The sequence below is a fragment of the Anomaloglossus baeobatrachus genome (genome assembly GCF_048569485.1).
Source record: "Anomaloglossus baeobatrachus isolate aAnoBae1 chromosome 5 unlocalized genomic scaffold, aAnoBae1.hap1 SUPER_5_unloc_1, whole genome shotgun sequence".
Classification (NCBI taxonomy): Eukaryota; Metazoa; Chordata; class Amphibia; order Anura; family Aromobatidae; genus Anomaloglossus; species Anomaloglossus baeobatrachus.
In genome coordinates this window covers 1,552,678-1,577,978 of record NW_027441784.1, presented here as the reverse complement: position 1 = coordinate 1,577,978, position 25,301 = coordinate 1,552,678, and the positions used below count along the sequence as shown (strand labels likewise).

General features: G+C 42.1%; 1 protein-coding gene and 1 pseudogene across 1 annotated transcript; one reads left to right on the top strand and one right to left on the bottom strand.

Moving 5' to 3' along the window:
- Positions 1-4,275, top strand: part of LOC142258750 (uncharacterized) — a 64,770-nt pseudogene extending 60,495 nt beyond the window's left edge.
- A 7,156-nt stretch (positions 4,276-11,431) lies between these two features.
- LOC142258768 (uncharacterized) lies at positions 11,432-20,503 on the bottom strand. The gene is made up of 3 exons (XM_075331369.1): positions 19,492-20,503; positions 13,248-14,285; positions 11,432-11,452 (listed from the first exon to the last, which is right to left on the bottom strand). The coding sequence occupies exons 2-3, from the start codon at positions 14,277-14,279 to the stop codon at positions 11,432-11,434; spliced, it is 1,053 nt and encodes a 350-aa protein (XP_075187484.1). The 5' UTR covers positions 14,280-14,285; positions 19,492-20,503.
- Positions 20,504-25,301: the final 4,798 nt, after the last annotated feature.

Here is a 25,301-nt window from a genome sequence, read left to right as displayed (position 1 = left end):
GAGCATTCGGACTATGAGACATCACCCCGCCCTTCCTACACACTTTTTTTGGGGGGGGAGAAATGTCTCTTTAAGTCTGAAAAATATGGTAATTGGTTAACAAATAGTAAAAGTACAATAGTCAAAATCACATATCATAAAAGGGCACAAATTATCTTGAATAAGTTTGACCGTTTCAGGCACCACCCTCTTTCACTAAACTTCTCTGACAATTTTTATAAGTGTTCCTAATGTCCCCCAAAAGAAACTTCCAGGTTATGAGATCCCACAACCCTCAGCGATCAGTCTCACAGTGAAAGAGTGAGCTCTACGACCCCCAGCTCTGCAGCATCCTTCTTAAGCAGTTTAGTAAAATCTTAAAGTATGTGAGCGCGCTGGATTAGTTGTGAGAGCAATGTCTTGTGCTTAGAGCAGCTGCAGAGATTTGTGTGATCCCGCTATGCACACTGAGATCCCACAAAATGGAAATTCAGCCTCAACTTTGCTAGTAAGTTTGGTATTTCGAGAGCCTTTAGGAACATTTGTGAAAGGTTTTGACACTGGATTATATTTAGATAATTCACTAATCTCAGGTTGGCCACTGCTTTATTTACTAAAAAGCACAGCCCCAGATTGGCGATAGGAACTCTTAAGTATATCACATTGTATATAATTGCATTTCAAAACTTGTTTTGTTAATAAATGCTTGTAAAATATATATTCTTCATGCCTGTCTTTCTCTTGTTTAGATGTGATGATTTTGTCTCAGAACCTCTGGAGTTGAGGCAGAGCTGTAGAAATTTCACACAAAAATAGGGGAGAATTGAATCACACTGCATCCTAGTGTCATGCTCGGTACAGGGAAGTACCAAGCGCACGGCGAAAGGGAATGGGAGGGAAACCCTGTGTCTACTGAAGATGGTGAGCCCTGACTTAATCTACTGCTGATCCTTGGGGTCCATCAACACCCTAAATAGGTTCCGTACCTATGCGCCGTGCTAGATACCTGACCCTAGGTATCGCTAGTGCTGGGCCATGAATAGGGAACTGGTGGGATGAGCTCTTCGTCAACCCCACTAATAAACAACTAGAGAAACACAAAGGGGACATGGGGAAAAGCATGAACTACGTTGTATTAGATGACTCAGGAAGGAGAGCAGCAGAGCTTTCAGCAACAATACCACAGAGGAGAACAAACCACCTGCTTGCAACCTCTGCTTGAAGGAACTGAAAATATCACCAGCACAATCCAAAGGAAGGAAGGGACTATTTAAACACCAAGGGAATACTGATAATCAACAGCTGGGTGAAAGTCGAGCTCCTGCTGGGTCTGAAAGGGAGAGAGATGAATCCAGCAGGAAAGCTTCCTATACCAATGAAATCTGACAGCAGGAACAATGGAAAGTCAGGAAGCATTCTAGCTAGACGCTGTGACTGTTGATGGCAAGAAACCACGTGACTGTCGATGGTAAAAAAAAACCACGACTGTCTGTCACCCATGACACCTAGATATGTGGATGTTAAGACACTCTGGTCCCAATTCATCAACGTTTTATGCCAAAAAATTGTCACACAGGCTTCGAAAAGTGTCACAAATTTGGCTTAACTCAGAGTCGGTGAAGAGCAAGTAACATTTATGATACCTATGCTGGGGTTTTCTGAATTAATGGGGTTCTGTCACTAAATGTTTACCTCCTAATTAAAAATCAGAATAATATAAAGATGGTGAGTGACTCTGATTCCAATGATGTGTCACTTACTGGGCTGCTTGCTACAGTTCTGATAAAATCACTGTATTATCACTAGGGGATTATCACTAGAGAACTAGTAAAACTGCTGCCATGTATCATCCATCTCCATAAGCTCTGTATAACCCCGCCCCCACCCCTGATTGGCGGCTTTCTGTCTATGCTCATTGGCAGCTGTGCACAATCAGTGGTGTGGGTTGGGCTATACACAGAGCAGCATTTCGACAACTGGTAGATCTTAAAAGGAAGGTGTCATACCCAAAAAAAAAATGTAAATAACTGAAAAAATGTAAAGTATTAATGTTTTAATGTTTTGTTTAAATATTATTTATTTTTAATTGAGCAAAATATAAAAAGAAAAATTAAAAAGTTTGATATTTTCCACTCTTAAACACTAGGGGGAGCAGCTACTGAAATCCTACTGTAGAAACAGCTCACATTACAGCTGCAGTAAAAGTGGGCAGAATCTGCTCTCCTGTGTGTGGTGTTACAGCTCCCCCTCCCAATCTGGGTGTTTCCAAAAGGATAAGAGAGAATGAAGTTTAGGGACACAGTGCAGAGCTATTTTGTTGGTGACCAGAAATTTCTAAAGTGTCACCAAGGACAGCTACATAGTGCTCCCCTCATAACGCTCTGCATGCCCCCTACCAGCAATGCTCTGCCGCATGAATGCCCAACTGCAATGTTCTGCCACATGCACTCATGTAATGCTCTGCCACACAGATGCACACAGTGTGTCTGTGTGTACACTGTGTATATACTGTGTGTGTGACCAAGCACCCAGCATGAGGGCGGTGGAGCCAGCGTGTGTATATACTATATACCATGTACTGTGTGTATATACTACAGTATATACTGTGTATATACTATATACAATGTGTACAGTGTGTATATACTGTGTGTGTATATACTGTGTGTGTGACTGAGCAGCATGAGGGTGCAATGCTCTGCATGCACGACTACCCGCAATGCTCTGCCGCACGCCCGCAGTGCTCTGCCACACGCACGCACATGCAATGCTCTGCCACATGCGCGCCCGCAATTCTCTGCCACATGCACACACAATGCTCTGCCACACACGTGCCCGCACGCAATGTTCTGCATGCAGGCACGCAATGCTTTGCATGCACACACGCCCGCAATGCTCTGTATGTACACTCTGCAAGCATGTATGCCCGCAATTCTCTGCCACAAGCACACACACACAATGCTCTGCCACACGTACGCCATGTTCTGCATGCATTCGCGCACAAAATGCTCTGCATGTACGCACGCTCACCCGCAATGCTCTTCATGCACGCATGCACACACAATGCTCTGCCACGCACAATGCTCTGCCACACGCATGCACAATATTCTTCTACACGCGCACACAGACAATGCTCTGCCACACGCACGCACACACTTTGCTTTGCCACGCACGCACAATGCTCTGCCCCACGCACACACACAATGCTCTGCCATGCACGCACACGCAATTCTCTGCCACACGCACGCACACAAAATGCTCTTCCACACGCACGCACACAAAATGCTCTGCCACACGCACACACACATTGCTCTGCCATGCACGCACAATGCTCTGCCATGCATGCATGCACAATGCTCTGCCACGCAAGATCTCACAATGCTCTGCCACGCACACACCATGCTCTGCCATGCACGCACACACAATGCTTTGCATGCACGCCTGCTGCGGCAAGGAGAGCAGGGGGGGGTCGGTACACTACTCACACAGGCCGACAGGTGACAGGCCGGGGGTGTCATTGGAGACGGTAGCATCGGCGGCGGGGGGAGAGGCACCGGTTGTTAAAAAATAAATGTCCTGCATATATTTTTCTTTAAATATGTGATAAGACACATGAGAAATAGACTTCAAAAATGTAAAAATAAAAAGATGTATTTTATATTGAGTTAAAATGATTGACAAAAATAGAACAGTTCAGTTACAGAAATGAAAAATAGTATTCTTCGTTAGCTTTCGTGAGGAGTTCAATAATAGTCCATTTCTTTACAAACTCTGTAGAAATTATTATTATTATTATTATTATTTATTATTATAGCGCCATAAGAAGAAATAAGTTTCTTCATCATCCATGCTCTATCCTAGATGGGTGGATGGATCAGGCTGCAGCAGCTTCGACATGTGTCCTCTCGCAGACAAACACCCCTCCGAATAGGCTCTTTTTCCCCTTCGAGGTGTCCCTGAATATCATATGGGATGGTGTATATATACAGATTTCTAATACAGCTGTCAATGCCCATATAAAGAAAACCTGCCGTACACATGATGTAATGCTACAGACAAGACTGTCAGCTTTTATATATATAAATGTATATATATGTATGTATGCATATTCTCTCATTACAGACTCAAAATATTAATTATTCTATAATTTCTGTCATCAGTAAGTTCTGCCATCTATACATTTATTATCTAGATGTATTATATATTATAAATTATTTGATAAATGTGAACTTTTTACAATTCCCCCTATGGAGGGAAAGTTTACATGAAACCCTTCAAATAAATTAATACATCGTTAAGATAACAGATCTTCTTTCCTTCTTTGGCGATAGTGGATTAATGTCAATAATAATAATGAAAATAATCAATTTTCATTATTTTGTTGCATGTTCAACAATATAAGGATGTGAATTCATGTTATGGTAGGCCGTGGCCGATAATCATATAAAATACATAATTATACTTGCGTAAATCTAAAATGATACAAAATAGATCCGGTCATCATCTGATGTCATCTGGCATGGTGTCTTCTTATATCTGATGTCATCTGGCATGGTGTCCTTGTTAAAAATATATGCCTTAAATATATTTTTCTTTATATACGCAATGAGATATAAGAACCGATAGACTTAAAAAATGTAAAAATAAATAATGTATTTATATTGAGTAAAAATGATTTGACTAATAATAGAATTGATTAATTACAGAGAAGGAAAACAATATTCTTCGTTAGCTTACGTGAGGAGTTAATAATAGTCCATATTTTTACTAAATCAATAGAAGTCTTCATCTTTCCCAGGTTCCTGAATGGATAGGCAAGCATGATATACTGTAGGCCTGACAGCATGTGTTGCTTCATCTTGGATGGGTGCATGGTTCAGGCCCCCAGCAGCTTCGACATGTGTGTAGTTCGACTCTCTGGAGCAAGAGTTCCCCTCCCACCATGTGTCATTTTATATATGCAGCTGTTCAAAACCATATAGGGAGATTCTGCTGAATGTATGATGTAAGCCTCTGAAAGTTTCCAGATAGTCTATATATATTCACTGTCAGCATCTATCTATCTATATTCAATACAGACTCAAAATATTCATTTCTATAAGTACTGTTATCAATAAGTTATGCCCTCAAATATAGACAGGACTGGCAGCATACTGTATATACTCAATATGTCCTATTATAAAGTGTTTGATAACTAGATGTATTAATTTTAATGTTTTTACAATTCCCCCTTGAGGCGGGTAAATTATTATTAATGAAACCCCCAAAATAAAATTAATACATAAATGAGATAACAGATCTTCTTTCCATCTTTGGCGATAGTGGATTAATGTCAATAATAATAATGAAAATAATAATCAATTTGCATTATTCATGTTGTATGTTCAACAATATTATAATGTGGATTCATGTAGATAGAGCAGATAGAGACAGTGAGATGGTAGGGGTCAATGAAAGCTTAGAGGGGGTGGGACATGCAAGGAACGTAGGGAGGCTAGGAGTAATAAAGGTGTTATTAGGATTAAATGTCTACTGGCAAATGCAAGAAGTCTTGCAAACAAAATGAATGAATTGGAGACTCTTATGTCAACCATGGATTATGATGTGGTGGGCATTACGGAAACCTGGCTGGTTGAAAGCCATGACTGGGTGACAAACATACAGGGTTATAGTACATTTAGGAGGGACAGGAAAGACAAAAAAGGTGATGGGGTGTGTATATTTATCAAATCTAACCTAAAACCTGTGTTGAATGATGACATTGGGGGGAACTGCAACAATGTAGAGTCAGTATGGGTAAATGTACATGGGGAGGGAAATAATGGAAAAATGTTAATTGGTTTGCTATAAGCCTCCTAACATACCTGAACAAATAGAGGGTGAAATGCTGGAACAAATTGAAAAGGCAGCTAATAATAATAATAATAATAGTAATCGGGTTCTTATTATGGGGGATTTCAACTATCCAGACATTCAGTGGGACATAGAATCTTCTGGTTGTGCTAAAAGCTGTAAATTCTTATCTACCATTCAAGACCATTTCCTCTCTCAGATGGTAGATGAACCGACGAGGGGAGATAGTTTGCTAGATCTGGTCCTGTCAAATACACCGGATACAATTCCAGATCTACAGGTCCGGGAGCACTAGGGCACCAGCGATCATAATATGGTAAGCTTTAACGTAATATTCAATAGAACATTTCAAAGGGGAAATGCTAAAACCTGGAATTTTAGGAAAGCTGATTTCAACAAATTAAGGGAAGAGCTTAAATGTGTAGATTGGGACAAAGTCATGATAACTGGGGATACTGAACATAAATGGGGAAAGTTTAAGGATATACTGCTAGAGTCCTGTAAAAAACTTATACCCTCTGGTAATAAAATGTCCCGGAATAAAAAGAAACCATTATGGATAAATAAGACTGTACAAAGTATAATAAAACAAAAACAAAAGGCGTTTAAAATCTTGAAGGCTGAGAATACAGAAATAGCATTTCAGGAGTATAAAGATATCAATAGGAAATGCAAAAAAGAAATGAAACAAGCAAAATTAGCTACTGAAACAAAAATTGCCAATGACATTAAAATAAATCCCAAAATCTTTTATAAATACATTAATGCCAAAAGGAAAACAAAGAATAGTATTGCCCCTTAAAATATAATAATAACAAGTTAGTTATAGAGGACAAACAAAAGACTGAGATATTAAATAGGCATTTCTCATCTGTGTTCACCAAGGAACTGACTGTACCAGGGATCATTCAACAAGGGAAAAATCATAGTTCACCACCCGATATAATTAATTTAACACAAGAAGAAGTACGCCTACGTACTGAGTAAATTAAACATTGACAAATCCCCAGGGCCAGATGGCATTCATCCACGAATATTGAGGGAATTGAGCTCCATAATTGACAGACCGCTGTATCTCATCTTTTTAGACTCACTTGTAACAGGGTTGGTGTCTCAGGATTGGAGGATTGCTGATGTGGTACCGATTTTTAAGTAAGGTAAGAGGGTAGATCCAGGCAACTACCGTCCAGTAAGCCTGACATCAGTAGTATGCAAAGTTTTTGAGGGCATTTTAAGGGATGACATGCAAAAATATGTTGCAGAAAATAATATAATAACTGACAGACAGCATAGATTCATGAAAGATAAGTCGTGTCTAACCAACCTGTTGGGGTTCTATGAGGGGGTAAGTGCAAACCTGGATATTGGTAATGCAGCTGATGTGATTTATTTGGACTTTGCAAAGGCATTTAATGCTGTACCACATAATAGCCTTATACTAAAGCTCCAGAAGCAAGGACTAGGGGACACAATATGCAACTGGGTAAGGAATTGGCTAAAAGATAGGAAACAAAGAGTAGTCATAAATGGTACATACTCTAAATGGGCTATAGTCAGCAGTGGGGTGCCGCAGGGATCAGTGCTAGGACCAATTCTTTTTAATCTCTTTATTAATGACCTTGTGGATGGGATTGATAGTAAAGTGTCAGTCTTTGCTGATGACACCAAACTATGTAGGATATTAAAAACTGACCTTGATAGTACAATATTACAAAAAGATCTTGATAAGATGTCAGAATGGGCAGATACTTGGCAAATGAGATTTAATGTTGATAAATGTAAAGTAATGCACCTAGGACGGAGTAATCCTATAGCTGCGTACACATTAAATGGAAGTAAACTCGGGACTACAGAACAGGAGAAGGACTTGAGAATTCTTATTACAAATAAGCTGAGCAGCAGCACTCAATATCAAGCAGCAGCTGCAAAAGCAAACAAGATTCTAGGGTGTATAAAAAGAGAGATTAGATCCCGTGATCCCAACGTATTGTTACCCCTCTATAAATCACTTGTAAGGCCACATCTGGAATATGGGATCCAGTTTTGGACTCCACATTTTAAAAAGGACATTCACAAGTTAGAGTCAGTTCAAAGGCAGGCAACTAGACTACTACAAGGAATGGAAGGCCTCCCATATGATGACAGGTTGAAAAAGTTAGATATGTTTAGCTTAGAAAAAAGACATCTCAGAGGAGATCTCATTTATATGCATAAATACATGTGTGGTCAATATAAAGGACAGGCACATGACTTATTTCTTCCAAAGACAATACTAAGGATTAGGGGGCACTCACTGCCAGTGGAAAAAAAGCGATTCCGACAGCTAAACAGGAAAGGGTTCTTTACAGTTAGAGCAGTTAGACTGTGGAATGCCCTACCACAAGAGGTAGTAATGGCAGATACTATAACAGCTTTTAAAAAAGGGCTGGATGATTTCCTCAGTACAGAAAACATTGTTGGTTATAAATGACTTAGTGACCAAATGTAGAACTGGTGGAGGAAGGTTGAACTAGATGGACCTAGGTCTTTTTTTCAACCTTAGTAACTATGTAACACTATGTAACTATGTTATGGTAGGCCGTGACTCATAATCATATAAAATACATAATTATACTTTCTTAAAACTAAAAAGATGCAAAAAAGATCCAATCATCATCTGATGTCCTCTGGGATGATGTCTTATATCCGATGTAATCTGGCATAAACACAGTCTTTTGAAATAGATCTTTTGATAAAAGATGAATGATTATCGATTTGATACAGTCCAATATTGCATTTATCATTTAGATCCATAAACTTTATTCTTTATTGCAAAGTCCATATATTTAATCAAAGTCCATAATCAATGTTGATAAACCACAGTTCATAAGTGTTAAAAATAGGATTTGACGTAAAATATGCTTAGCCAGTAAATTAACGATCGAAGAGAAATAGGTGCAAAGTCATATGTGGATTTATTCAATAAAGGTTAAAATCATTACAGAAAAATAATGTTTTGGCTTTAGTTAAAAAAGAAAGATAAGAAGATAGGGGAAAAAGAGTCCATTTATCTTACATAGCTGTGATGTTATGATAAGCCGTCCTCTCTCTGGTTCATCTGGTTGAGAATGGTCCCATTCTGAACTCTTTGAAGTGTGGTCTGCTTAAATATAATTAACCACACCCCCTGATTCTCCTTGTCTCTTTAAATGGTCTTAGGCTGTGTGCACACGTTGCGTTTTTACTGCGGAAACGCTGCGTTTAGAGCCGCAGCATTTCAGTGGCAAATTGCATGCGTTCAGCTTTCCCAGCTAAGTGTATGAGAAAGCCGAAAAATCAGTGCACACGCTGCGTTTTCTAAACGCAGCGTTTTGAATGCCAAAAATCGGTGTGGAAAGAAAAGCAGCATGTTACTTCTTTTGTGCGGTGTAGCTGCGTTCTCTCCCCCATTGAAATCAATGATGCGGGTCAGAACGCAGCTACACCGCAGTTCGCTGCATTTTTGTTGCGGTCAGCGGGCTTTGTCGGCATGCCAGAACGCAGGTATTTACCTGGAAGTGAGGTCAAGAGGTTTCCTGTTGACCTCACTTCCTGGCAAAGTTCAGGAAAGCCCCCGGTGTCGCCAAAGTGCCCGCCCCGACCCCCCCCTCCCGAAAATCCAACATGGCCGCGCGCACAGCAGCGCACCGGCCGCCCTGCTCCTCTGTTTCTGTCGCATGTGTAATAACACTATTCCCCACGGTGTCCTCCGGTGCCTCCCGGTAACCCCCGTACCTGTCACAGCGCTGATCCCCCGCGGCCCCCTCCTCCTTCACAGTGCGCGCCGGTCACATGTGCCGAGCAGCTGACAGCTTCCTGTGTTCAGTGTGAGCTGCGCTGGCTGCTGCTGCTTGGCACTGTGCAGCTGTGACCCGGGGAGAGTGGGTGCAGATTCTTTGCACCCACTCTCCTCAAATGGAGGGTCTGCACTACTAGAAAATGGGGGACACGTTCCCTGAGCGTGCCCCCCATATTCTAGAAGGTCCAGAGGCGACGTGGGACGTCCAAAATGGATACTGCGGACCCAATTTTTTTTCTTTTCAATAAATTGGTGAAAGGATATGTTTTTGGGGAGTGTTTTTTCAAATAAATTTTTTCTTTGGTTGTCAATTTTTTTTGCTATTACTGTCAATTAGTTATGTCTGGTATCAAATAGACGGCGTGACATCACTATTTGCTGGGCTTGATGCCAGGTGACATCACACATCTGATATCAACCCCATATATTACCCCGTTTGCCACCGCACCAGGGCGCGGGATGAGTTGGGGCGAAGCGCCAGGATTGGCGCATCTAATGGATGCGCCACTTCTGGGGCGGTTGTGGCCTGCTATTTTTAGGCTGGGAAGAGTCCAATAACCATGGCTCTTCCCATCCTGAGAATACCAGACCCCAGCTGTCAGCTTTACCTTGGCTGGTGATCTAATTTGGAGGGACCCCACGTTTTTTGTTTTTTTTTTAATTATTTATAAATAAAAAAAAAACAGCTTGGGGAGCCCTCCAAATTGATCGCCAGACAAGATGAAGCTGTCAGCTGTGGTTTGCAGGCTACAGCTGTCTGCTTTACCTTGACTGGCTATCAAAAATAGGGGGGACCCCACGTCATTTATTTTAATTATTTTTTTTTTGGGCTAAATACAAGGCTAGGCACCCTTTAGTGCCACATGAAATGCACTAAAGGGCGCCAGCTTAGAATATGCAGGGGGGTGGGACGTTATATATATGTTTGACATCCATTCACACATTTTAGCCTGTGTGCCCACAATCAGGGTTTCCAGCATTATGGGCGCAGAGTGTTTTCCCTGCGTCCATAACGCTGCGTTGTGCAGTAGAAGCACAGTGGAAGGAATTTTAGGAATCCCGTGCTTCTCTTCTCCGCAGCATAAACTGACCTGTGGGGCAGCTTCCTGAGCCTCAGCATGTCAATTTATGCTGCGGAGACAAGAGTGTTCTCTGCAGGTAGCATAGAGCTCCACAGCAGCCTGAACCCAAATCGTGGGCATGGGCAGCTGCGTTCTCCCGTGGACAACACTCAAATCTCTGCAGGAAGGCTGGCACTGTGTACTGGATGTACTGTGGCACTGTCACTGGATCATGTGGTCAAAAACGCACCTGAAGAAAACGCATGGAAATCGCACGAAAAACGCATGCATTTTGATGCGTTTTTTCCAAAACGCATTGTTTACAATTCTCCCCTCTGCCAGAGGGTGCGTTTTTTTCCACGCTGAAAAAAACGCAACGTGTGCACATAGCCTTAAACATTATTTCAATCATTTTTAGCTATGGCATTTATGTCATATCACGTGGTCCAAAATCTGCAGAGTAAGTCTCATACGCAGTACAGACTTGTAAAACCAAACAATTTACCCTTTACCATAGAATGCATAAACCTCTTTGAGGCTTGCTGACCCTTGACCTTAGTGTAACACTGAGAAGGGTTTCAATGCTAATTTCAGATCTTTGTTCAAATACCAGATAGAATATAGCACTAAGCTGTCAGCTATTGATGTACCATGTCAGATGGTTTGGTCAGTGAAATCTCCAGCTTTCAAACATACTTCATCCCCAGCTAAGGCCAATCCATTACTATACGTACAAGCTAATGGCCTGTAAGTAAGAGATATACTATGAATCAAATATTCATTATAAACTCACTATTTTACAATCCCCCCTATGAAGATTTGATTAATCCCGTGAAACCCTAACTCATTCGTGTCATCATTCGTATCACATACATTCTTGTTGAAGATTCTAGACCAATATCTGACTTGATAAACCATCTGAAACTTTGTCAAAAAGTCATCTTACGATTTAACATTCCTCTAAGAATGTTATCTTCCTGTTTCATTTCTATTTTTATATTCTTATATATCTTCTGAATTCTACACATCACAAAAACTTGATAAATAATACACATCAAAACTAATAAAAATATGATTATGATGGGATTAAATAAAATATTTTCAACCGCTGTCTGAAATGATGACTGAGACCAGGTATGTACTGACTTCCCAAAACTTTTCCACCAAGTTTTACCTGACATTCCGTTCCATTCGTGTTCAATATAATTTAATTCACCTTGTTCATGCCTGAATATAATTTCTGCTTCCCTTAACTGTTTCGTTAATAAATCTAACAAACCCTTATCTTTCTTTATTTCACTTGTCCACATATCCCAAGGGAAATCATTTATTTGTGATAAATTGAATTGTATAGGAAATGCCGTTAGATTTCTCTTTCCGATAGAAGTGATATTAAAATTTCCTTCCTTCTTTGAAAGAGATCTCACATTTCCTTCTATACAATACAAACCCATAGGTAGATTTTCCTTATGTACACAAGTAGAATAGAAAGCAGAAACCATTTCTGTCTCAGACATGACCTGGAAACAAATCTTATTTGGACTTGCTGGAGTCACCAGATCATGTAGTGTCTGTACAGTCTCTATTCTCGCATGACAAGAGGAATGATTATGAAAACATGAATGATAGATCACCTTATCCTGTCCAGGTAAACACATCACCTTAGAAACAAAATGTAAACATGAAGAAATGTCCAATTGTTCAGTGTTTACAACATCAAATGCAAAATCTGTGTACTGCAGTTGATAGAACACTTGTTGTGTGTTACTCACAGGTATACCCAAAACTGTTACAGGAACAATAGTTCCCTCTCTTCCGATCACTGGGATTAGCGATGTGCCAACACAAATGTTTCGTTCACTTCCTAACCACTTATTTACCCACAAATCCGTATGATTCAATGCAAAATCATACTCTACAGGTAAATCTCGCAGTATTCCCAGTGGAGTAATTCCACTCTGTAAAGCCTGTGCAATCATTTTCAAATTAGTGGAATACTCTACCTGTATCTCCAGGCACGCTTTAGCTACTTGTGTTTTGTGAGTACTTTCCACAAGAGCTAGTGTAGCATCCTGTAGATGTGACACGGAAGACCCTAGTACAGCAGCTGTATTCATAACCATTTTTTCAAGAAGTTGATTCAAACTTTTCTGAATCTTTACTCCTTTTCCTCCAATGAAACCAATATTATCCAAATCTGACTTAAGTGTCTGTATATTCATGGCATTAGTCAGACTTCCCACTGTCCCTATTCCTCCCAGAATTCCTTCTAACACTCCTCTCTGACTTCTAATCTGAGTTGTTCTTCTCCCAAACCATTGTTCTATCCCCATGTCCATGTTAGTAAGATGTGATTGACACTGAGGAAACCTGGTAGAGATTTTCCAATGAGACATATTGAAAGTCCATACCATTGTCATAAATTCTCCATCCCTTAATAAGGACTTAGACTGAAATTGATTAATTTGGAAAGGAGTAGATGGCATGAATCTTGTGTTTGTGCATGCATTATCTGCTGCTGACCAAATATTCACACTAACATCTTTACAATGTCTGTAATGAGTCTTTGTTTCCACGCAACACTGGTAAATTCCAGAGTCCCTGGAAGATGGATTTTCTATGGAAAAAATGAAATTATCATCCATCCATCTATTACCAATCTGACCTCTGTGAATGACATTAGTTGGACTGTTTAAAAAACTTCCCAAAAATGATGAATTTTTGGTCCATGTCAACAGAGACTCAGAAGGCAATTTCAACCTTGTGTTACATTTTAACATTATGGGAAATGTATTTTCTTTATTATGTACTGTCTGTGGTGAAACCCTTATTTCCGGAACTATAGTGTTAGTAACGGTAAACACTACAGATACCTGAACTTGTACAGGTTCCTGTGTTATCTGGAAATTCCATGTTTTTACCCAATCTTTATCTCCTTCTGTAATAGAGAGTAAAGAAGGATCCAGAATTTTCCCAAAAACCTGAGTTTTTAACAAAATTTCTGTTTTGGATCTTCCAAACTTTCCCCTAGCAATCATGTAATTTGTAATATCACCGGACCATACAGCAGGTTCATCACCTCTGATCTCTATGTTCCAGTATAGTACATCTGTAGGAGAACATTCCCATGTACCCGTTTTATTATTATGTACATATTCTCCTTGTAATTGTGTGAATCTAGTTTTAGGTCCTGCAATAGCATGTAATATTATGTCTGTGTCGTGTACGAAATGTAATTCAATGCAACATTTTGTTCCATATCCCATGCAGATATTCCCTGTTATCTCCACAGAATCATCCCTGATGTTCTCTGTCAGTAAGTTCAGTGTCTCTGATCCTCTCGGTCTTCGTGAATGTTGAATCTCTCTGGTCCTCTCATTCACATCATTGGCGATTGTTCCTTGATGTAACATGTAGACAATGACTGAAATAAAGCAAAGCAGCAGGAAAGTAGATCCCATCACATAGAAGCTTGTCTTGAGCTTGGGAAAATGTTCTTTTTCCAGAAGGCTTGATGTCATCTTTCCTTCACAGTCTTTAGGTTCCTTATTCCCGTTCTTATAGGAATCCATTTCTTCCTGGAAAGAAATGCAGTATCATTATTTTGCCACAAATATTTTGCACTGGTCAACGTGAACCCACACTTTTTGTGTTTTCCGGGTCTTTTTTACCACATTTGATACTCTGTGCACGAGAATCATGACTTGTCCCATAGTCTCAAGGACTTCAAACGGACCTTTCCAATTACACTCCCATGGACCACTCTTGCGAAAGGTTTTGATCATCACTAGAGCACCTTTCTTGAATTTGGACTCATAGGGTGGCTCCATTTTCTGCATTCTCGATGCCGCATATGGCAGAATCGCTTTCAGGTTCTCCTGTAGTGATCTCAACCATTGGGACCTTGAGATAGCATATTTTTGTGGAGTGGATAAAAATGGCTCATGTGGAAACCACAATGGCATTTTCCTTCCCGTCATCAACTCAAACGGAGTGAATTGAGTTGTAGAAGAGATTGAACCTCTTATACTCATGAGTATGAAGGGTACCTTGTCAACCCAAGTGTTACCTTTGTCCAAAAGCATCTTTGCAATTCTGGATTTGATTGTTCTATTCATTCTTTCCACAATTCCCGCAGATTGTGGATGATAGGGGACATGAAATTGCTGTCGTGCCCCTAGAATAGCACAAGCAGTTTGCATGATTTTACCTGTGAAATGGCTACCTCGATCGGAGGTAATCATCCTTGGGATCCCCCAAGTGCAAAAGACATGTTGTACCAATTCCCTTGCTGTGGACAAAGCATCATCTTTCCTAACCGGTAATATTTCTACCCATTTTGAGAACACATCTACCACAATCAATGCATACCTGAGACCATGTTTACCTGAGGGTAAAGGACCAATATAGTCTATTTGCAGTGTAGACCATGGACCATCTGCAGGTGCGATTCGTAGAAGCGGTGGCTTCTGTCCTTTAGGTCTTGGATTTATTTGGGCACAAATGAGACATGATAGTACAACACTTTGAACTGTTTCGTCCATTTTTTCCAAATAAAATTTCTCCTTGAGAATGACTAACAATTTCTGTTGACCCAAGTGACCTAAACTCTCATGGTTGTATCGAGTGAATTCTACCTGTAGATGTTTTGGTACAACGGGACGCAATTCTCCATTTGAATTGTGACACAAAACCCCATTTTCACAGATAAAAGGAGGCTTTGGATCATCCTGAGAAGTAACAAGAGAAGGATCTTTTCTCTGTTCTTCTGCAAATGAAGGTATGTACGTATCTGTTCTTTGAACCGCTGAATTCTCAGAAGGTTCAGAGTCAAACACTTCCTCTCCTGTCAGGGCAGCTTCTTTGGCTAGAGCATCTGCGGTTGCATTTCCTACAGATAACTCATCATCAGATCTTTTATGTGCAGCGACTTTTACTATAGCAAATTTATTTGGGGCCCTAGATGCCATCTCAAACATTGATTTCAGAGTTTCGCGGTGCACCAAGGCCTTGTCGGAGGAATCCACATAGCCTCTCCTCTCCCAAACAGGCAGATAATCAGTTAGGGATCTGACAACATAAGAGCTATCACTGTAGATTACCATTGGAGTTTGATCATCAGCTTCATTCAGCTGTAGGACCATTCTTACCCCTTCTATCTCTGCCCTTTGAGCTGAGAAATGACTCGGTAACTTGTGTTTTACCACTTGTCCTCGCTTGGAATAGAAAATTCCATATCCTGTGTGATAGTGTCCTTCCAGAAAAAATCTAGAACCGTCTACAAACACAGGTTCATCTGCGTCTTCCGACTGTCGTCTGAAGAGAGATGGACTTGGTTCTTGGAACGTTTGCAGACAATCATGGGTTTGTCCTTCATACTGCATCAATTGAGGAAGAACATATTTGGCCTTATAATCTACCTCAATTTGATTTGGAGACAATGAGAGCAACCAATGGGCAAATCTCTGATGTGACACACCTGGTATGTTTTTCTCAAAGAGAAGTTTCAGTGTGGAATGTGGCGTTTGGAGAATAACCTTTTGGAACCCGATGATGTGTTGAGTGATTTTTATCGCAAAATACACTCCCACCAGGTGTCTTGCGCACACCTCAAACCCCCTCTCAACAGGTGAGAGAAGCTTAGAGAAGTAACCCAAGATTCTCCATTCCCCCCCTTGCAGCTGCAGCAAAACCACAGAGATGCTTGTCTCTGAAGTGTGTGCTTGAAGCGCAAAAGGTGCGTTCTTTTCCACCATACTTAACGCAGGTGCGTGTTGTAGATCATGTTTCAATTGTGTGAAGGCTTTTTCCTGTTCGACACCCCAGGGACCAAAATAATCATCATTATCACCTTTAAAAAGATCATACAAAGGTCTGGCTTTGTCAGCAAAATTTTCAATGAAATCCCTTGAGTAATTTACAAGTCCTAAAAAATGTCTTAGTGCCTTGTGAGATGTTGGAATTGGAAGGGATGCGATTGCCTCAATTCTGTCCTGTATGGGTCGCCGTGTACCTGGACTTAGCAGAACTCCTAAAAATCTGACCTCAGTCTGCATCAGCTTGACCTTTTTGGTATTCAGTTTTAAACCTGCATCATGCAGCAGCTCAAACAATTCTGCAAGTAGAGTCACGTGCAACTCCTTGTCCTCTGTACTCAACAAGATATCGTCCACATATTGCAATAAACATTCCGGACGAGAAAATTTCGACAAAACATTTGCCAGCGCCTGATGAAAAATGCTTGGCGACATACTAGCGCCTTGAGGAAGCCTACAAAATACAAATTGTTGATCCAGGTGATTAAATGCAAGCCTATACTGACAACTTTTCTCAATCGGTATACTGAAGAAACCATTACTGATATCCAATACTGAGAAATACTTTGCCTTTGCATCCAATCTCGACATCATGTCATGTGTATCAGCTACAATCGGTGCAACATTGGGAGTAAACTTATTGAACATCCTCAAGTCCAATAACATCCGATAGCTACCATCGCTTTTCAGAACACACCACAATATATTGTTACAAACAGAATTTGCCTTACGTATCACACCTTGAGCCAACAATTCCTGAATAATTTTAGACATCGGAGCAACTGACTCTGGAGGCAACTTATACTGACGCTGTGGAGGCGGGTCTCGGCCTTCAATTTTAACAATCACGTCCTTCATAGTTCCAACCTCATTCCTGTACTGAGCCCATAAAGAAGGAAACCGCTGTACTATCTCAGTCAATACTTCATCACCACCAGTTTCAGGCCACAAATGATCTGCTGACACTACATCGGTCAAACAAATGGTCCCGACATGACTATATTCATTTGGATCAATAACTACCGCCTTACAACCGTTAGAGTCTTTCCAAACTGTTTTGTTACCCAAATCAATAATCCAGCCATGTTTTTCCATAAAATCAGTGCCAATTATATTCTCAGTATCCTGACAACACCAAATATCCATTTTCGTTTTAAAAAAAACAGGTATTTCCAAAGAAACATCCTGCGCTAATGTCACCTTTGTTCCATTTTTACCACTGAAACCAACAATTGTACATACAGGGGAATCTGGCTTTAAATGTAAATCAACATTTGTGACACTCAATTGCGCACCTGTATCAAGGAGAAATGTTACTTCCTGACCTTCAAGATTTACCTTTAAAAATGGTCGACCACAGCTATCCATTGAAACTCGAGTGACAAATTCCAGTGGATGGAGCCTGGGCACCGGCTTTGCTAGTCAGGATGATGGAGAAGGGAGAAGAGCAGCAGGTGTCTTGCTCCTTCCATCCAATCCCTGTATGGTCATTTCCCTAATTTGTCTGGTCAGAGGTGCATATGGTGATTGGTTATTTCTGTTGTCAGTATGAGTGGGCGTGTATGAAGGTGGAGGTGCTGAAGATGGGGGAGGTGCACTGGATGTGTTTGGCATCAGTCCATTTTCTTTACCCAGCCTTTCCTCAGCTCCCGTCCTTAGGAATTTCTTGCATTCCCACTTCAGATGTCCGGGTAGGCCACAGAAAAAGCAGTGTATATTGCTCTTTCTGTTACCCCCCCCTGAATTCTTGTTTTTAGAATTCAACACCGGTCTTTTGTGTTTGGTCTGTTTTTCCTGGGATACTAATGTGTCAGTGGTCCCCTCTATCATGGCTATTTTCGACTTTACCTGATTTTGCTTCATTCGTCTACGTATTCTATCAATAAATGACGTGGCCTCTTGTAGATTTTCCATCCTAGAAGCAATTTCGAATGAAGCAGGGTCCAAATATTTAAACTTTTTAACAAAGGCCTTGACCATTGAAGTCGGTTCTTGATCAGGTCCGATTTCCATTATCAAACGATATCCTTGTTCGAATTTCACTAAGATTATGTATGGATCCTCCTGTATGTGTGTCTTAAGGTTTTCTAACAATTCGACTGTTGGGGTAGACTCTCCTGTAGTAAAGAGAATTAACTGTCTCAGCCTATCTTCCTTTGTGTCATGGATCAGGTCATCGTGTTCGTTTGGCCTAGGTGTTGCTTGTAACCTTTTTGCCATGTGGGAGGGAAGCCATACCCTGAATATCTTATTTCTCTGATCATTCGTCAGATTATATTTATCCGAATGTGACTCAAAAATGTCCGCATTATGAAAGGTGTCCATTTTATCATCATATTTGGGTATGTCTTTAATGATTTTCATTAATTGGTCATGGATTTTAATGTTAAGACGGGCTGCCTTATCATGTAACTTCTTTTTTCGCAGTCCCTCCTCATTTAGACTCTCGTCCTCAGCTATATCCAGCCGGTCCGGGATGTCGGAACCTGAGGCAGGTGATGCGGAAGCATCTGTCTTGTTCTGTCTTGTAATAACAGATACATATTTAATATCTTTCCGTAATTTTGATATTAAATCTGCTCTTGTTTCCAACTGATCTTCCAGATGTTCAATATGTTCTGCTAATATCGAACAATTTGGACAATCTGTTGTTTCTGCATCTGTGATGTGTGCATCTGTTGTATTGGGTGTATCTGTTGTATTGGGTGTATCTGTCACCATGCAGATGGTGTGTGCATATGGCTGTGCCCCACCCACCATGGAGTTGTAAGTGTATACCATACCCAATACATTCTGTATCTTTTTCTGTAACCGTTTCACAGTAAAAAACTTCTTATCTAACTTAGCATTCTCAATTTCACATTGCCAGTACAGATTTGACCATAACTGTGTGTCAGTATGCGTATGGTCAAATAAATACTCCACATGACTTTGTCTAGAATAATCATGAATGAAATCCATATCTCACCAATATGTGATGCGTTGTCCTAGAATGGCTCCAATCGTCTATGGGTCGATCGTCCTGGAATGGCTCCAATCGTCTATGGGTCGATCGTCCTGGAATGGCTCCAATCGTCTATGGGTCGATCGTCCTGGAATGGCTCCAATCGTCTATGGGTCGATCGTCCTGGAATGGCTCCAATCGTCTATGGGTCGATCGTCCTGGATTGGAAGTCCTCAGATGTCCGTCAAGGCTTGACACATACGACCTCCGTGCAGCTTGTCACGTTAAACCTCTCCAAGGTTCCGTGATGTAGACACAGTGTATCGTCTTTGCCTGCAGTCTTTGGACAGAGATTACTCACTGACCCCCCCTTCTCGGACAAAAAGCAGGGAATGACGTAAGAAAAAAGTTCTTGCAGCAAAAGGCAGTGTGAAAAAAATCACCACGCACAGAAAACAGCTGTGCCTCTCAATCATTCAGGCTGATGCTCGCCAAATATGTTAAAAAAACGGTTGACGTGACATATCCTAAGCCAGTATATTAATGATTGGAGCAAAATAGGTGCAAAAACATATGTGGATTTATTCAGTAAAAGTCATTACAGAAAAGTAACTTCTTGTCTTTAGTTAGTGAAGAGAAATAGATAAGTAGAGAAAAAGAGAAAAAGTTTATTTATCTTACATAGCTGTGATGTTGTGATAAGCCGTCCCTCTCTGGATCGTCTGGTTGAATGGTCCCATTCTACCTCTGAGTCCTCTTCTTCTTTGAAATGTAGTCTGCTTATATAATTCAAACCCCACCCCCTGATTCTCCTCATCTCTTTACATGGTCTTACAAGAACTAACTATCATTTTTAGATATAGCTTATGTCATATCACGTGATTCATAATTTGCAAGAATAAGTGTCCTGCGCAGTGGAGACTTGTAAAACTAAACCACTTTGACATAGAATGTAAAATATATAGAACTCTTTGAAGCTCGCTGACCTTTGACCTTAGTGTAACACTAAGAAGATTCTCAATGCTAATTTCAGATCTTTGCACAAATTCCAGTTAGAATATAGCACTACGTTGTCAGCTACTTGATGAACAATGTCAGATGGCTTTGGTTCTACAATGTCAAACCTTGGCTAGTAATTTCAACTCACAGGCTCTCTTAAAGGCATGGGCGAAATACACACATTATATGAATGTATGTATTCAAGTTTATGAATCAAATCTCCATAAACTCACTATTTTACAACGGCCGAGCAGCAATAACTGACCTGCGGTGCGGCTTTCCGAGGCCGCAGTATGTCAGTTATTTGCTGTGGAGTCGCATAGGGAGAGCACAAGCAGGAGACCGCAGCGCACCGAACCCTGATCGTGGGCACGGGCAGCTGCATTCTCCTGCGTAGGAGACTTGTGGCTCTACAGGTCACGATGCCCATCAGTTACAGATTGGAAGATAAATAGAAATCTGTTAGCGGATCTGTCCTCCATAGACTCCCATGTTAAAGAAAACTGATCCTGCAGAAATAATTTTTCCCAACGGATGATTACAGGACGTGTGGACTCAGCCTAATTCTGCCTTATGTGGCATGTCTTGTTCACAACCCTCCTCCGCTCTCATAAAGAACAACCATCAGTATAAATCTCAGCTTAAAACGCCATGCATGGCCGGGCCCCAATCTCCTGACCTGCATCCCCATATATGCTCTGAGACTGCTGAGGTCAGGTCAGGAGACCCATGGCCAGGCCATGCACTGCGGCCCAAGTGCAGACCGGTTTTCACCGACTGCTGAATGAGCCTTAAAGTGAATCTGTCAGCAGGTTTTTTCTCCCTCATCTGAGAGCAGCATAATGTAGAGACACATACCCTGATTCCAGTGATGTGTCACTTACTGGGCTGTTTGCTGTCATTGTGATAAAATCCATGTTTTCTCTGCTGCAGATCTAGCAGTTATACAGAGCTCATGAATATGCTGGACTACTTGCAGCATGCCAAGTAGTCCTGTAATGATAACATCACTGGTTAATCAGCAGGAGATTATCAAAACTACACTAAGCAGCCCAATAAGTGACAATCGCTGGAATCAGGATCTCTTCCCCTATGTTATGCTGTGCTCAGATTAAGTGTTAAAAACCTGGTGACAGATTCCATTTGAAGGGCTTGTCAGGTCTAAATCCACAAGTCTGCATTATCAGAATTTGGTTTCAATTAGTTTAAAAACTGTATGTGACACATTCCCTTAAAGAAAAAAAAAATAGATAAACCAAAAATAAATATATAACAAAAAAGTTAGATATAAAAAAAAAGTTAGAGCAGAGTAGGGCCCTGCCAAAAGAGTCCACCTTGTCGTGGAGGCAGGCTTACAAAAATCTGATGGCCAAAACAAAATCTGATGGCTGCGTGTGTGATACGGTGTTCAGTGTGAAGGGTTAATGTGTGATTGGTGAGGCTATACTGCAGAAGTGAAGTTTTCCAAGAGTGGCGGTAGGACTGTGGAACATTCATGGGGTGGAGGCGGAGCTGGGGTGGAGGCGGAGATGGGGTGGAGGCGGAGCTAGGGTGGAGCCTCAAGGGGCCCCGAAATTTTGCCACTATGGGGCCCCGAAATTCCTAGTGGCAGCCCTGCTTGCATGGGTGTTTTGAGGATTAATAAAGTGGTATAAGAGGGTATACATACACGTTGTGCACACACAACACCGCTACATACATGTCATGCACACACGGCTCCGTTACATACACAGCTCCATTCCGTAGACATCGTACACACATGGCACTGTCCCGTACACATCATACACATGCGGCTCTGCTCCATATACGTCATACACACATTATCAGCGACTTGTGATCGAGACAAATCAGGTCCAAACGTTTTACTTCTAAAGTTGCTCAACAAATCTCCTCACCTCAACTTATCAATAAAGAATTCAATAAAGCAAAGACTGAAATGAGTGTCTACGGGTCACATACATACGCAACAGGGGTCACATACATACGCAACAGGGGTCACATACATACGCAACAGGGGTTTACTATAACCATTCACTGACACCGCACCTCATCCAGTGTGTGCACGCCAATATAGGACTACACTGAGGAGCTGATCATGTGACCCTGACTCCTCCCCTCCATGTGACATCATCACAGGTCCTGTAAGCACAGAGCAGCCATATATCTAGTGTGCGGCTCTGCAGGAGGAGGTAGGTGCAGGGTATTATATATCTAGTGTGCGGCTCTGCAGGTGGAGGTAGGTGCAGGGTATTATATATCTAGTGTGCGGCTCTGCAGGTGGAGGTAGGTGCAGGGTATTATATATCTAGTGTGCGGCTCTGCAGGTGGAGGTAGGTGCAGGGTATTATATATCTAGTGTGCGGCTCTGCAGGTGGAGGTAGGTGCAGGGTATTATATATCTAGTGTGCGGCTCTGCAGGTGGAGGTAGGTGCAGGGTATTATATATCTAGTGTGCGGCTCTGCAGGTGGAGGTAGGTGCAGGGTATTATATATCTAGTGTGCGGCTCTGCAGGTGGAGGTAGGTGCAGGGTATTATATATCTAGTGTGCGGCTCTGCAGGAGGAGGTAGGTGCAGGGTATTATATATCTAGTGTGCGGCTCTGCAGGTGGAGGTAGGTGCAGGGTATTATATATCTAGTGTGCGGCTCTGCAGGTGGAGGTAGGTGCAGGGTATTATATATCTAGTGTGCGGCTCTGCAGGTGGAGGTAGGTGCAGGGTATTATATATCTAGTGTGCGGCTCTGCAGGTGGAGGTAGGTGCAGGGTATTATATATCTAGTGTGCGGCTCTGCAGGAGGAGGTAGGTGCGGGGTATTATATATCTAGTGTGCGGCTCTGCAGGTGGAGGTAGGTGCAGGGTATTATATATCTAGTGTGCGGCTCTGCAGGAGGAGGTAGGTGCAGAGTATTATATATCTAGTGTGCGGCTCTGCAGGTGGAGGTAGGTGCAGGGTATTATATATCTAGTGTGCGGCTCTGCAGGTGGAGGTAGGTGCAGGGTATTATATATCTAGTGTGCGGCTCTGCAGGTGGAGGTAGGTGCAGGTTATTATATATCTAGTGTGCGGCTCTGCAGGAGGAGGTAGGTGCAGGGTATTATATATCTAGTGTGCGGCTCTGCAGGAGGAGGTAGGTGCAGGGTATTATATATCTAGTGTGCGGCTCTGCAGGTGGAGGTAGGTGCAGGGTATTATATATCTAGTGTGCGGCTCTGCAGGTGGAGGTAGGTGCAGGGTATTATATATCTAGTGTGCGGCTCTGCAGGTGGAGGTAGGTGCAGGGTATTATATATCTAGTGTGCGGCTCTGCAGGTGGAGGTAGGTGCAGGGTATTATATATCTAGTGTGCGGCTCTGCAGGAGGAGGTAGGTGCGGGGTATTATATATCTAGTGTGCGGCTCTGCAGGTGGAGGTAGGTGCAGGGTATTATATATCTAGTGTGCGGCTCTGCAGGTGGAGGTAGGTGCAGGGTATTATATATCTAGTGTGCGGCTCTGCAGGTGGAGGTAGGTGCAGGGTATTATATATCTAGTGTGCGGCTCTGCAGGTGGAGGTAGGTGCAGGGTATTATATATCTAGTGTGCGGCTCTGCAGGTGGAGGTAGGTGCAGGGTATTATATATCTAGTGTGCGGCTCTGCAGGAGGAGGTAGGTGCAGGGTATTATATATCTAGTGTGCGGCTCTGCAGGTGGAGGTAGGTGCAGGGTATTATATATCTAGTGTGCGGCTCTGCAGGTGGAGGTAGGTGCAGGGTATTATATATCTAGTGTGCGGCTCTGCAGGTGGAGGTAGGTGCAGGGTATTATATATCTAGTGTGCGGCTCTGCAGGTGGAGGTAGGTGCAGGGTATTATATATCTAGTGTGCGGCTCTGCAGGTGGAGGTAGGTGCAGGGTATTATATATCTAGTGTGCGGCTCTGCAGGTGGAGGTAGGTGCAGGGTATTATATATCTAGTGTGCGGCTCTGCAGGTGGAGGTAGGTGCAGGGTATTATATATCTAGTGTGCGGCTCTGCAGGAGGAGGTAGGTGCAGGGTATTATATATCTAGTGTGCGGCTCTGCAGGTGGAGGTAGGTGCAGGGTATTATATATCTAGTGTGCGGCTCTGCAGGTGGAGGTAGGTGCAGGGTATTATATATCTAGTGTGCGGCTCTGCAGGTGGAGGTAGGTGCAGGGTATTATATATCTAGTGTGCGGCTCTGCAGGTGGAGGTAGGTGCAGGGTATTATATATCTAGTGTGCGGCTCTGCAGGTGGAGGTAGGTGCAGGGTATTATATATCTAGTGTGCGGCTCTGCAGGTGGAGGTAGGTGCAGGGTATTATATATCTAGTGTGCGGCTCTGCAGGTGGAGGTAGGTGCAGGGTATTATATATCTAGTGTGCGGCTCTGCAGGTGGAGGTAGGTGCAGGGTATTATATATCTAGTGTGCGGCTCTGCAGGTGGAGGTAGGTGCAGGGTATTATATATCTAGTGTGCGGCTCTGCAGGTGGAGGTAGGTGCAGGGTATTATATATCTAGTGTGCGGCTCTGCAGGTGGAGGTAGGTGCAGGGTATTATATATCTAGTGTGCGGCTCTGCAGGTGGAGGTAGGTGCAGGGTATTATATATCTAGTGTGCGGCTCTGCAGGTGGAGGTAGGTGCAGGGTATTATATATCTAGTGTGCGGCTCTGCAGGAGGAGGTAGGTGCAGGGTATTATATATCTAGTGTGCGGCTCTGCAGGAGGAGGTAGGTGCAGGGTATTATATATCTAGTGTGCGGCTCTGCAGGTGGAGGTAGGTGCAGGGTATTATATATCTAGTGTGCGGCTCTGCAGGTGGAGGTAGGTGCAGGGTA